Source organism: Pristis pectinata, chromosome 19 (assembly GCF_009764475.1).
Source record: "Pristis pectinata isolate sPriPec2 chromosome 19, sPriPec2.1.pri, whole genome shotgun sequence".
In the NCBI taxonomy this organism is placed as follows: Eukaryota; Metazoa; Chordata; class Chondrichthyes; order Rhinopristiformes; family Pristidae; genus Pristis; species Pristis pectinata.
This window is the reverse complement of record NC_067423.1, coordinates 42,054,368-42,069,639: the sequence shown is the minus strand read 5'-3', so window position 1 is coordinate 42,069,639 and position 15,272 is coordinate 42,054,368. Positions and strand designations below refer to the sequence as shown.

General features: G+C 50.5%; 1 protein-coding gene across 1 annotated transcript in view; it reads left to right on the top strand.

Annotated features, from left to right (window-relative positions):
• The window catches only part of ntn4 (netrin 4), an 89,329-nt gene that overhangs the window by 66,726 nt on the left and 7,331 nt on the right, over nt 1-15,272 (top strand). The window contains exons 7-9 of the mRNA XM_052033702.1: nt 2,736-2,857; nt 6,146-6,214; nt 11,068-11,238. Coding sequence (XP_051889662.1) covers nt 2,736-2,857; nt 6,146-6,214; nt 11,068-11,238 — 362 coding nt within the window. The remainder of the gene's footprint in view (nt 1-2,735; nt 2,858-6,145; nt 6,215-11,067; nt 11,239-15,272) is intronic.

The window sequence follows — 15,272 nt, the reverse complement described above, 5'->3', positions numbered from 1 at the left end:
TCTCTTTGTTCACTGTACTCTTCACTGCACGTAACGTCGGTAGTGTAGCGGTTAGCGTAACACTATTGCAGCACCAGCGACCCGGGTTCAATTCCGGCCGCAGTCTGTAAGGAGTTTGTACGTTCTCCCCGTGACTGCGCGGGTTTCCTCCGGGTGCTCCGGTTTCCTCCCACATTCTAAAGGCGTACGGGTTAGGAAGTTGTGGGCATGCTGTGTTGGCACTCTACGCAAAAGATGCATTTCACTGTGTGTTTCGATGTACATGTGACTAAAAAGATATCTTATATCTAATAAAACATCCCTGCAGTATCCACTCCAGGCACTAGTAATCACAATACATCACTCCCGAAGATAGACTGCAGTCTGTCGCTGCCATGCTGTTTTGCCCAAGTCTTGGCTCCATCACATAACCTTCCTTCTGTTTTCTTGCTTCACGTTGTCTGCCTACTTCACCCAAACAGCTGTCTTATCTCCTCCAAGGAAGATCTCTTGTCTAACTGCCCGGTTCTCTTATCAGCCCAAGCAATACATTCCCTGCCATGTACACTGTTGTTAAACTAAACCTGCAATGGTGCCAGAGCATCTGCTACGTTGATCTCCACACCTACCTTCACGGAGAGCTGCCAGAATTTGCTGTTCTCTCATCCTTTTTCTCAACATCCCAAGTAATCACACAGGAGTACTGTTCTCTGTGGTTACCTCTGGTTAGCCCTGGTCTAGTGCTGGATAAAAACACAGGCTCCCTGGAACTGCTTCCTTAGGAGGCTAAAGAAATTCGGTATGTCCCCTTTGACACTCACCAACTTTTACAGATGCAGCATAGAAAGCATCCTATCTGAATGTATCACGGCTTGGTACAGCAACTGCTCTGCCCAGGACCGCAAGAAACTGCAGAGAGTTGTGGACACAGCCCAGCACGTCACGGACACCAGCCTCCCCTCCATGGACTCTGTCTTTACCTCTCGCTGCCTTGGTGAAGCAGCCAGCATAATCAAAGACCCCACCCACCCGGGTCATTCTCTCTTCTCTCCTCTCCCATCAGGCAGAAGATAGAACATAGAACACAGAACAATTACAGCACAATTCAGGCCCTTCGGCCCACAAAGCTGTGCCGATCATGTCCCTACCCTAGAAATTACTAGGCTTACCCATAGCCCTCTATCTTACTCAGCTCCATATACCGATCTAACAGTGTCTTGAAAGACCCTATCGTATCAGCCTCCACCACAATTTCCGGCAGCCCATTCCACACACTCACCACTCTCTGAGTAAAAAACTTACCCCTGACATCTCCTCTATATCTGCTCCCCAGCACCTTAAGCCTACGTCCTCTTGTGGCCATCAATTCAGCCCTGGGGAAAAGCCTCTGACTATCTACCTTATCAATACCTCTCATCATCTTATACGCCTCTATCAGGTCCTCCCTCATCCTCCGTCTCTCCAAGGAGAAAAGGCCGTGTTCCCTCAACCTGGTTTCATAAGGTATGCTCCGCATCCCAGGCAGCGTCCTTGTAGATCTCAGATACAGGAACCTGAGGGCACGTACCACCAGAGTTAAGGACAGCTTCTACCCCACAGTGATAAGACTATGGAACGGTTCCCTTATACGATGAGATGGACTGTGACCTCACGATCTACCTTGTTGTGACCTTGCATCTTATTGCACTGCACTTTCTCTGTAGCTGTGACACTTTACTCTGTACTGTTATTGTTTTACCCTGTACTACCTTAATGGACTCTGTACTAACCCACTGGAACTGTGCTGTGTAATGAATTGACCTGTACGATCGCTATGCAAGACAAGTCTTTCACTGTACCTCAGTACAAGTGACAATAATAATAATAAACCAATAAACTCACCAATGTATCCGACCTGTCCACTACCTTCATCACTGCTCTGTAGGCAACCCCATTCTGTATTGGCTTCACACTTGACCGCAATCCTGCTATTCCCTCTAGCAACAACATCACAAGCTCAAAGACAGTGTGTAAAGTTCTTTACTGCAGCTGGTCACATAAGAAAATAATAAGCTGTCAAATCAAAAGAACATTCTTTTCCAAAGGCAGTGACTCTCAACTAACCAGCAGTGTCCAGCAGTACAATCTATCCAAGTCACACCACATCTTACATTCAGCTCTGAAAGTTCCCTTGCAGTTATCTACACCACATAATCCAGTCCTCACTCAGAGGAAGGTCGACATTCCCACTCCTCTGTGTACCTGCGTATTGTTCCGCAGAGGTTAATACTTCAAGTCCGTGCCCTGTGACTACCTCACCGGTCACTCAGTTTCATCAAACCTTAGATGGACACCACTCACAAATGGAAATGACTCTGGGCATAAACGGGTCAGGCTCTCTTTGAGATTCCACCCGTCACACAGGGAGAGGGAATCCCGTCACTCCCAAACCATGTGTGCAGGGGATGGTGGGGTAGGTGGCTGGGGGGGGATGGTTGTGCTCTGGGAAAGGAGGGGAGGAAATTGCTTTGAACACAAACCTCACGGTTTGCTAATGAAGAGAGCTCCAGCGGCGTCTGATGTTCGGTGGGATACCTGGCGGTGGGTCCCCCATTGTGATATCCGGCATTCTCCCCAAGCAGGGCCTTGGCGTCAGGCTGGCGGTCAGACTATGCAAGGAAGGGTTATGGCTGGAATCCGCCAGTCATGGGTCTAAATAAAGGAAAGGTTTCTGAATTTCCTTCATGTTATTGCAATGTCTTCATTGAATCTGACAGCCCTGCGGATACAGGCTGGTACCAAGGGTCCCCCAGCCGCGGCCATTCCTCTGCACTTGCTGGAAGGGATCCCACCTGGAACTGGGAGGATGAGCAAGGCTTCTCCGCTCTTCGACATTCAGGTGAGAAATCCCTTCCCTCGCACTCCACATCAAAGTCCTTCCAGTTTGCCGGTTAATCCAGATCCGAGTTTCCAGACTGAATTAGGGAACCATGGAAATAGTTGGCACAGAAGAGGCCTTCAGCCCATCGTGTTCATACCATCCAAAAACGAAGCTACTCTTCAAAACTCTTGTAGGTTTAGGGATAATTAAGCTCATCCAGGCACCTTTTAAGCATGAAGTGTTGGTCTATGTAGACAACCTCGTCATGGCCCTTACACTTTATTTGTCCACCCGCACTGCATTTTCTCTGTAACTGCTACACTATAGTCTGCATTCTGTTTTCTTCTTACGACCTCAATGCATGATCTGCCTGGATGGCACGCAAACAAGGCTTCTCACTGTATCTCCGTACATGTGGCAATAATAAACTGATGCAAATACAAAAAGGGTTTCTCCCTCCACCACCCTCTCAGCGTCCCAGACCCCGACACACTTTGGGTGAAGAGATTTTTCATCCCTTCTCCTCTAGTCCTTCTACTACCAATTAATTCTCTATTTCTTCATTAGCAACTTCCTTGCTGAGGGAAGTAAGTCTGTGACTGTTTATCTTGCCTAGGCCTCTCATACACCTCAGTCAAATTATACTCCTTCTATACACCTCAGTCAAATCTCCCTCAGTCTCAGTTGTTTCACAGAAAACAACTCCAGCACAAGCAGTCTCGCCTGGTTACTGCCATCTGCATCCCTGAGAGCCGGGGGTACATTTTATCTGGGCCTGGCGTCTTATCCACCTTTCAAGATTCTTGACACCTAATGTGCCCTCTCTCCATATGCATCATTTCGGACACATCATTTCCTTCCTCCTTAATCTCGCTCTTCAGATGCAAAGCATTCATTCTGAGCTTCACACTGCTGGCCCTTCGAGCCGGCTGCGCCCCTCAGTAGGTTGGTCTCTGCTGCCCTACCCCATCTCCGTGCACTCTGATTCCCTCAGTCTCCAAACATCCGTCACCCTCAGCGCTGAATACACACCCCCCCCCCCCCCCCAGTGACCGAGCATACACAGCCCTTGAATTCCAGAAAGAAATTCCACCTCATTTCAATTCTATTCAGTCTATCCCTTATGCTGAGGCCAAGACCCTGGTTCTAGACTCTCCCAGCAGAGGAAACAACCTCTTGGGTTCTGTCCTGCCAGCCCCTCTTAGCACCCCTATGGCCCAATGTGCTTCACTCTTATCCTCCTGCTGAGACTTGGCCAATCTTACTTAACAATCCCAAACTCCAAGAGAGCATCATTAATCTCTTGGATCACAAGATCAGCGCACACAGAGCCATTCATCCCGTCGTGCCTGCCATAGACCTATGGAAGAGCTATCCTGTCAGTGCCATTCCTTGCTCTCTCCCTACTGCCTGCAAACCATCCCTCTTTAAGTATTTATTTAATTCCCTTTCAAAAATTACTCTTACATCTGTTTCCACCATGCCCTTATGTGATGACATGGACTCTTGACCTCACGATCTACCTTGTTGTGACCTTGCACCTTATTCCACTGCACTTTCTCTGTAGCTGTGACACTTTACTCTGTACTGTTACTGCTTTTACCTGTACTACCTCAATGCAATCGGTACTAACACAATGTATCTGCACAGTGTAATGAATTGATCTGTACGAACGGTATGCAAGACAAATTTTTCACTGTACCTCGGTACAAGTTACGATAATAAACCAATACCAATACCAATACCAATCAGGCAGTGTGTTTCAGACTGTAACATGCTGCATTATGAAATAATTCTTTGTCTTCACCCTGGGCCTATTTTGAACTTAAATCTGTCTCCCTGTGGTACACTTATTTCCTCTACCTAAACTCTTCACAGACACGGATCCCTGCATTAAACCTTCAATAAACCTCCTCTGCTGGAAGGAGAATTCACAGATGCTGCTCAGCCTGCTGAGTTCCTGCAGCAGATTGTTTGTTGCTCCAGATTCCAGCACCCGCAGTCCCTTGTGTCTCCATCACATTATTTGTTGAGTTTGCATCCTGATTATTTAGGAATAAAGTCAAAGATAGATCAGTGTGAGAGCTTGAGTCTCGTGACAAGAAGTTTGTGGACATTATCCCCACAGCGGCTCCATCTCAGCTGATGGAATCTCAGATTATTCCATCTCAACTGGTTTGGGAAGGCTAGAGGGGAAACGGGAAAGATAGGCAGCAGAGGTGGCAGCAGAGCAGGTGAATCAAAGAGTTAATACCCAACAAAAGTAATGAACCGCATTAAAAGACAGACACATAGAATCGTATAAATGGACACAAATAGATGTCTAGACAAGATTCCAGTGTCTTTCCCATCAGCTGTGACAGATCCCGAGAGAGGAAAAAATCCGGATAAAAGCCCAACACAGTCAAATTGCATTTCGGGACATGTGTTCCAACTAGTCTCTGCGTTCTGTGATATCAGCCAGGGTGACAAGCTCAGCCAGTAACTCCTTGGAACGCTACAGCAAATCCGTGCACACCACGAGCTTGTTCAAAGCATCAGACACTCTCCCTGCAAAGAAAAGTCTATAAAAGCCTCTAAGCTGGCCCTCTGTGTAATTTATGTGCATGACCTCTTTTCTATAGACCATGGAGTTCAGACTGCCCACACAGGCACAGTATACTGAGAGTTGGCTGCCAATTAGGCAGGAGCTGGGTGTATGAAACTGCGATGCTTTATGTCTGTCGGAGTCCAGATCAAATCGAGGACAACCAGGGCACAAACATGAGCCCCTCACAAAGTTTCCAGCAACAAATTTCACATCATATAAGTCAGTGATAATAAATCTGATTCTGATTCTGAAATCACACTGGGCAGGTTAATTAAAATGATCCTCTCTTAAGGTTCCTGGAATCTAATTCAGAATAACTAGAATGTATTCCTGGAGTTAAATTTATGTCAGTAAATGTTATTTTTCTTGGGATAAAAATGGAAAACCACAGAAACACGCAGCAGGTCAGGCAGCATCTGAGGAAAGAAGGGTAGGGACGTGTTCGGCACAGCTTTGTGGGCCGAAGGGCCTGAATTGTGCTGTAATTGTTCTATGTTCTATGTTCTAAGAACAGAGTTAACGTCAGAACAGAGAGAATGGGTCTCGTACCTGAAATGTTAACTCAGACGCTGTCTGGCCTGCTGTTTCCAGCATTTCCTGTTTTCATTTCAGATTTCCAGGATATGTATTTTGTTTATGACATATTTTCTTAAGTGTGTTTAGATTTGCTCAGACACAGTTGCATCTCTGAACTCTGTGTTAACTGTTCTTTTCAGGGAAGTGTGAGTGCAGAAGCCAGGTCTTAAAAAATCCCCAATTATTCTGCAGCATGAAGTATACCTTTGGTGAGTTGTCTTCTGTTTGGAGATGGTCGTACTGTTATATCGCAACTGAGAGACCGGATACTGAGCCAGCTCTGCTCGTTTCCCAGTGTGTGGGGAGAGAATGCTTGAGGGATTTGTGGACCTCACCTCACCCCACTCTTTCCCCAAAGGGCACCCCAGAATTCTCACCAACTGCACATGAGCACGAGGTCTCTGAGCCCTTCATAAACCTCTCCCCTCTCTCACAAAGGAAAGAGCGTTGTCCCCCACATAGCGCGTGATTACTTCTGATCCTTCGGCCTCGGGGTGGGGCTTTCAGTAAGTTGGGTGGTTGAGCTATGGAGACCTTTGGTTTGGCGGTCATGGGTAGTGCAGTTCCGGGCAGCTGGAGGTTTGGGTACCTGGTGTGGACGGTGTTCTGGGCCACTGGGCTTTCTACTGCCGAACAAGACATATCAGGAGTTGAACCGAAGCGGTGGAGGGAGTGAGCCCATCTCCACAGTTCAGGGCTGCTGCCTTTGAGCACGAGGGCACTCCTCGTTCTGTCTTGCCTCTGCTGAAGCAAAAAGCCATCCCACCCCTCACCCACACCTCACTGCCTAACCACTGCTTCCGGGAACCCCTGCTTCCCAACCGCTGCCTCACTGCTTCCTGGAACCCATTTGCCACACATCCCAAGCTTTTATGATTTACGTCACAGGTAAAATCCAGGTTATTGGGAGAGTGGATTAACGGCCCACTGGGGACGGCCCCGGGGGCTGCAGAACGACGTCCTACCCAGCATACAGCGCTGTCTGGTCCCAGCGCTGACCTCCACCCCGTTTGATCCCACAACCTGACCACAGCCCATTGCAAGTTGATAACGTTTGGTCAGGAGAATGGAGATTGTCTCCTGTGGGGAGCTGTCTCAGTGAAGGGTTTACCGGGGTGGTGATGAGAGATGATAGTGCCGGTGTGACTGAAGTTCTAACCACTGCAGGACTGGCCATTGGTAGCAGCAACGGAATGAGGTGAAAGCATAATTCATCTGAACATCAAAAGCCTGCTCTTGTAGCCAAAGTTTAAGAAGAATAACATTGACAAACATACCAAGCTTCCTTCAAGGGTATAATCAGCAATAAAAGCAATGCTGGAAATGTTTAATGTTTCATTTCACATTTTCCAGCAAAGTGCTTCTTTAATGAAAATGTTACAGAATGACCTGCTTTAAAGGAATTTGAAGTAACATGTAGCCTCTGTTTTATGTTGCTGGAGGAACTCAGTGAGACTAAAACATTTCCTGATTCAAATTTCCCCATCAATTCCATCTAATGAAATAACCAGGCTGATTTCTACATTGACAATATTTGGTACATCAGATGTGTCCTTGACTCTGTGCCCAGAAGTATTTCTAGAGCTGGTTGAATGCAACACACAGCTTTCCTTACAAACTTATTGTGATACTGCTGGTGTCGCACTTATTAATAAATTGTTCCTTGCCCTGTCTCCCTACTGCATAGCAACCTCTCCTCCTTCGAGTTTCTTACTTTGTTCCACTTGTCATAAATCTCCAATAAAATCCTTGTTCTTTTCCACTCCAAGTTTCTCAATAAGATTTCTGCCCAGCTGTTTTTTTCACGTAGGGTCTTCTACCCTGATCTCCACCTTCATCTCACCCAAGCATTTTCATGGCCACCCCTTCATCTTGCCTTGTTAAACAGCCTTGACCCTCTGACTGTAACTGTCAATGGTCTCTGATCTTTTCCTTGCTTTGCTCCCGACCCACATTCCCCTTCTTCAGGCCGCCACTCTTAGTTCCACAATTAATTCCGGAAAAAGAATTCACTCCAATCCCTTTCAGCTTCAAAACCGCACAACCCACAGCCCTGTACTACTATCCAGTAATGGATGAGCAGAGATTTCCTACAACCACACACAGGGCAGACTGAAGCCATTGTCTTCAGACTCCACCGCAATAAACTGGGGTCTAAGGGCATCATTTCATTCCGGAAATTGTCTGAAGCTCATCCGAGCCACCTGTAATCCACATCCATGATTACCAAGACCTGCCTGCAGCCCTACCTCAACTTGACTGTTGCCTTGGTTACCCGTAGCCCTGATTATTTCAGTGCCATCCCGAGCGGGGCCCACCTTCTATCCTACGTAGGTGTTCTTACACAAAGCTCTGCTGCCCCTGGCTTAATTCAGGACTTGTTCACCTACACACTAAAGATGATGATGAGAGACATCTTTATTAGTCACATGTACATTAGAAACACACAGTGAAATGCATCTTTTGCGTAGAGTGTTCTGGGGGCAGCCCGCAAGTGTCGCCACGCTTCCGGCGCCGACATAGCACGCCCACAACTTCCTAACCCCTACGTCTTTGGAATGTGGGAGGAAACCGGAGCACCCAGAGGAACCCCATGCAGACACGGGGAGAACGTACAAACTCCTTACAGACAGCGGCCGGAATTGAACCCGGGTCGCTGGTGCTGTAATAGCATTACGCTAACCGCTACACTACCTTCACTGATAATACCATACTATATATATGAAAATAATTCTCACCTTTCTTTTCAAGTTTCTCCATGACCTTGCCCATCCCCTGCCCCTGCTACCTCCCCAACTCCTGCAGCCCTCTGAGACATCTGGATCTCTGTGCCCCTTTAAATCTGGCTGATGTGCTCCACCACCATGGACAGTGCCAAACTCTTAATCTCTAGGACTCCCTCCTTGAAATGTTCCATCTCTCTAACACTCTCACCCCCGGTGCACCTCTCTGGTGCAGTCTGTGTGGATTGCGTGTCCTCCTTGCGACTGTGTAGGCTTCGTCCAGGTGCTCACACGGAAAGGACACCACAACACGCGCACATCTCCAGGCCACCTACACCAGCCCCCTCCCTTGCCCCTGTGATTCTGACCCCCCCTCCACCCCACTGGTGTCTCCCACACCACCTCCCGATCCCCAAGAATGCCAGCCTCTGTTCCCCAATCCCACGGCTGCTTCACTGGGAAAGGGGAGCAGCCACGACAAAGTGCAGCACCCTGCTGAATAGTTGGGCCTCAAGAGATAACTGGAAGTCTTACGTGCTGGGTCTTCGGCACCCACATGTCAACCGTCCTAATACACCCGGGCACCCACCCTTCTTGCTTTCCTCACCCACAAGTAACACAAGTAGTGGAGGGAGAAACAAAACGGTGGAGGGATTAAGATGAGGAGTCCAGCTGAACGACATGATCAATCACTGTGTTTTGTCCTCCTTGGTTCAGTCCCTTCCCACCAACGTCCGTGACACTTCACACACCCTCCATCACTTCACCAACTTCCAGTTCCCTGGCCCTGACCGCCTCATTTTCACCGTGGCCGTCGAGTCCCTGTTCACTTCCATCTCCCATCAGGAAGGCCTTAAAGCTCTCTGTTTCCTTCTGGACAACAGATCCAACCAGTTCCCCTCCACCGCCACCCTCCTCCGTCTGGCGGAACTGGTTCTCACCCTCAATAAATTCTCTTTCGGCTCCTCCTACTTTCTCCAAACTAAAGGTGTAGCCATGGGCACTTGCCTGGGCCCCAGCTATGCCTGACTTTTCGTCGGCTACGTGGAACCGGTAACGCCCCCCAACTCTTTCTCCGCTGCATTGACGACTGCATTGGGGCTGCTTCCTGCACCCGTGCTGAGCTCATCAACTTCATCAACTTTGCCTCCAACTTTCACCCTGCCCTCAGATTCATCTGGTCCATCTCCGACACCTCTCTCCCTTCTCTGAATCTCTCTGTCTTCGTCTCCGGAGACAGATTAACCACCGACATCTTCTACAAACCCACTGACTCCTGCAGTTATCTCAACTACACTTCTTCCCACCCAGTCACTTGTCAGGATGCCATCCCCTTCTCCCAGTTCCTCTGCCTCTGCCGCATCTGTTCCCATGATGATGCTTTCCACTCCAAGACATCCGGGATGTCCTCCTTTTTTCAGTAACCAGTGAGTCCGAGGGTGTCATTTATTGTATCCGGTGCTCCCAGTGCAGCCTCCTGTACGTCGGTGAGACCCGACGCAGATTGGGCAACCGCTTCGTCGAGCACCTTCGCTCCGTCCGCCGCAGCAGCCAGGACCTCCTGGTGGCCACCCACTTCAATTCCACATCCCACTCCCACACTGACATGTCTATCCACGGCCTCCTCTACTGCCACGTTGAGGCCAGACACAGGTTGGAGGAACAACACCTCATATTCCGCCTTGGGAGTCTCCAGCCTGATGGCATCAACATCGATTTCTCCAATTTCCAGTAACCCCTCCCCTTCTTTTTCTAACCCCCCCCCCCCAACCCCTTATCCCTGTGGCTCCCTTCCCCCACCTTGATGACCTGCCCATCTCCTCTCCTCCCCTCCCCTCCCCCATCCTTTATTCCATGGTCCACTGCCCTCTCCGACCGGATTCCTCCTCCTTCAGCTCTTTGCCTCTTCTACCCATCACCTCTCAGCTTCTTACATCTCCCCCCTCCCCCACCCACCTACCTTCCCCCCTCACCTGAACTCGCCTCTCCCCTGCCTGCGTGTACTCCTCCCCTCTCCCTCCCCCCACCTTCTTATTCTGGCTTCTGCCCTCTTCCTTTCCAGTCCCGATGAAGGGTCTCGACCCGAAACGTCGACTGTTTATTTCCCTCTATGGATGCTGCCTGACCTGCTGAGTTCCTCCAGCACTTTTTGTGTATTGCTCTGGATTGCAGCATCTGCAGAAATTCTTCTGCCTCCTCTGTGCTGAGGCAACAGTTCTGAAGTTACCCTGCGTATTTATTGTACTTCCAAGCTCAAAGCACTCAACACTCTGTCTTGTTCTGATGGTGAACGTCATTGTACTGAATCATGGTCTTTTAATTCCATTTCATTGCCACAGTGCTGAAAGTAAAGATTCTCTCAGCTCACGACAAGGGGTCACATGCAGAGGTCAACGTGAAGGTCAAGAAGGTGTTTAAGTTGACCAAGTTAAAGATTCACCGGGAAAAGCGAGTCCTGTACCCGGAATCCTGGACAAACAGAGGCTGCACGTGCCCAGTTCTGAATCCTGGTAAGGGATATGTTAAACTATCAGAACACACAGCAGAAGCTCACTGCCATCTTGCTGAATATTCTTTGCCCAGCAGAGATTTATTCTTCAATGCTGCTCTGGAAACCAAGGCTAACCATCCAACCAGGGAAGCCTTTAACTACAATCACCCAATGGGAACAGGAGCAGCCTTCCAGCAGTTGGACTGGAACCACAGAGGCGACACCATGATGTAGCACTCCAACATTAAAACCCAGCATGTCCTCCTTCAGGGTACATAATTTCCTTCATTGTGTGGAGGTAGGTCACACTGGTGTGGCAGCTGCTGGCATTGCTGCCTATCTCATCGTGCTTCACCTAGAAAGATTGCCAATGTCATTTCATGCCCAGCCACCAGACATTTAGTGATGCTTTCCCCTGAAAAACTTTGACCTCACTGCCAGCGGGCAGCACGATGGCGAGGTAATTAGAATCGTGCCGTCTTATTCTGACAATTGTTGCTCCAAGTTGATAACTTTCTCATTCTTCGTAATGTCTGCTCATACAACACTTGTTGTGTCCACCTCTGAGGCAGAGAATCCTGTGAGATGAGGGAGGTGGCAAAGCGGAATTAAATGTCCGCTGCAGACAGCTCATTCTCTGGCCCGCTTTATGTAGGTGAATGAAAGTGGCAGGCAATGTTTAGAGAGTGTTCGTGGAAAAGTTCAGCTGTGTCAAAAGTGAGGCAAAACAACGGTCTGATATAATTATGAGCAGTGTGAAGCGGTGTGCTTCTCCTACCGATCAGTGAGGGAAAACGTCCTTATGCAGCGAGCAGTAATGATCTACAAGGGTGCTGAAAGCAAGGGTTTTGTAAGGAAATTGAACATGCATAGAACATAGAAGAGTACAGCAGAGAACAGGCCCTTCTGCCCACAATGTTGTGCCGACATAGCTATTCCCTCCTACTTACAGAACGCCCATATCCCTCCATCTTCCTCTCATTCATGTGCCCATCCGAGCCCCTCTTCAAAGCCCCCGATGAATCTGCCTCCACCACCCTATCAGGCAACGCATTCCAGGCATCCACCACTCTCTCAGTAAAAAACGTACCCCTCACGTCCGTTCTGAACCTACCCCCTCTCACCTTAAAGGCACAAGGGAAATAAATGGCTGCAGGGTAGGGACTGCTGTACGGAAGAACTAACGCGGACTCAGCAGTCTAAATGACTTCCTTCTGTGCCGCAAAGACTCAATAATTCTGAGTCGTGCCCTGTTGTGAACCAGCTAGTTGATGCACTGCTTTAAACCGAATCTCAAGTGGAGTCTCGTGAGGGATTTCTCATTCCTGAATGATTATAGACCGTATTGCTTTGCAATGTTATCCCCAACACCACGTCACACCCGGCCTGATCAATCTGTCGTTAACCGTGTGTCTCTAGTCTCTACGGCTACAATGTTGAGTATCTGAGAAGATGCTGAGCTGTAGTCCAAAGGGTGCGAGATTGCAGACAAGCTTCATGCCTGCAGAGTGCTGATGATCTGGAGAAGTGGATTTTGTGCTGAGTTCTTTTCCTGCGATAAGGTCTGTAACGTGGAGAGACGGCTTGCCCGGCACTGGAAGCTTTCCTTCTGCAGGCTGCTTATGGAGAGAGTCTGTCTGTCAGGGGGAGCCTCCCCCCCCACCCCACCCCCCAACTCCTCTCCAGCTGACAGATGTCCAGCTCCAATGTCCCCAGGCAGGTCTCCCTCTTCCTCCCACTCCTCAACCTCCTCCACTTCTCCCTCCTGCTCCTCGTTACCCTCCTCCTCACCCCCTCCTCCTCACCCCCTCCTCCTCACCCTCCTCCTCCTCACTCCCTCCTCCTCATCCTCCTCCTCACCCCCTCCTCACCCCCTCCTCCTCACCCCCTCCTCACCCCCTCCTCACCCCATCCTCCTCACCCTCCTCCTCCTCACCCCCTCCCCACCCGCTCCTCCTCACCCCTCCTCCTCACCTCCTCCTCCTCACCCCCTCCTCCTCACCCTCCTCCTCACCTCCTCCTCCTCAACTCCTCCTCCTCACCCTCCTCCTCCTCACCCCCTCTTCACCCCCTCCTCCTCACCCCCTCCTCACCCCTCCTCCTCACCCCCTCCTCCTCAGCCTCCTCACCCCCTCCTCCTCACCCCCTCCTCACCCCCTCCTCCTCACCCCCTCCTCCTCAGCCTCCTCACCCCCTCCTCCTCACCCCCTCCTCACCCCCTCCTCCTCACCCCCTCCTCCTCAGCCTCCTCACCCCCTCCTCCTCACCCCCTCCTCACCCCCTCCTCACCCCCTCCTCCTCACCCCTCCTCCTCACCCTCCTCCTCGCCTCCCTCCTCCTTGACTCCTCCTCACCTCTTCAGCCCCTCTTCCTCATCCCCACCTCCTTACCCTCCTCCTCGCCTCCCTCCTCCTCGCCTCCCTCCTCCTCACCCCCTTCTCCTTGCCTCCCTCCTCACTTCCCTCCTCTTCGTCTCCCTCCTTGCTCCCTCCTCCTCTTTGCCTCCCTCCTCCTCACCCCCTCCTCCTCATCTCCCTCGTCTCCCTCCTCCTCTTTGCCTCCCTCCTCCTCACCCCCTCCTCCTCATCTCTCTCCTTGTCTCCCTCCTCCTTGTCTCCCTGCACCTCACCACCTCCTCACCTCCCTCTCCTTCGCTCCCCTCCTGCTAGTGTCCCTCTCCCTCCTCCACCCCCCCCTCCCCCAACCCCCCACCCTCTCCTTGCACCAGGTCCCCTGCTCTTCCACTGGCCTTGGGGACCCGCCCCGGGGCCCTCAGACTCCAGGATTCCCTGATGGTCTCCCTCTGTGGCTGCACGTCCGGCCACACAGGACGGCGAGGCCTCCTCACCCACGGGTAATGTCCCGCTCGGTGCCCCTGGAAGGACGCAGGCTGCAGAATCCCGCCTTTAGTACGCTGGCGGCATTTTCCACAGCGGCCTGGAACTGCGGTGCCCGGCTGCTGTGGGACGGCTGTGAATTGTGTCGGGGGGTAGAGGTAGCCATTGCCCCCAGCACAGTGCCAGCCACTGAAGCTGTCCAGCAGTGTGGCCTCCCTGGGGATGGAGCAGACTAGTGTGCTCCATGGAAACCCTTCACCATCAGGATGTTCTTCTCGTGATCTACAACAATGGGGCACCTAGTGTAGCTGCAGCCCCACAGCTCCCAGTGACCTGGGTTCAATCCTGACCTCTGGTGCTGTTGATGTGGAGGACCTTGTGGGTTTCCTCTGGATACTCTGCTTTCCACCCACATTGGTCAGGGAATTGAGTGCAGGGACGTCATATTATAAGATAAGATTTCTTTATTAGTCACATGTACACAGTGAAAGGCATCTTTTGCATAGAGTGTTCTGGGGGCAGCCCGCAAGTGTTGCCACGTTTCCGGCGCCAACATAGCACGCCCACAACTTCCTAACCCCTATGTCTTTGGAATGTGGGAGGAAACCGGAGCACCCGGAGGAAACCCGCGCAGACACACGGGGAGAACGTACAAACTCCTTACAAACTGCGGCCGGAATCGAACCCGGGTCGCTGGCGCTGTAATAGCGTCGCGCTAACCGCTACACTACCGCGCCTGCTGTACAAGTCGTTGGCGAGACCACACTTGGAGTATTGTGCGCAGTTCTGGTCACCCAGCTATAGGAAGGACGTCGTTAAGCTGGAAAGGATGCAGAAACGATTCACAAGGATGTTCCCAGGACTGGAGGACTTGAGTTATGAGGAGAGGTTGGATAAGCCGGGACTTCTTTCCCTGGAGTGTAAGAGGCTTGAGGGGGTGACCTTATAGAGGTGTATAAAATTATGAGGGGCATAAAAAGATGAATTGTCACAGTCTTTTCCCCAGGGTCGGGGAGTCTAAAATTTGAGGGCATAGGTTTAAGGTGAGAGGGGAAAGATTTAAAAGGCCTGTGAAACTTCTTCACACAGAGGGCGGTGGGTATATTGAACCGGCTGCCAGAGGAAGTGGTAGAGGTTAGTAAAATTAGAACGTTTAAAAGATATTTGGACAGGTATCTGGATAGAAGAGGTTTAGAGGGATATGGGCCAAATGCAG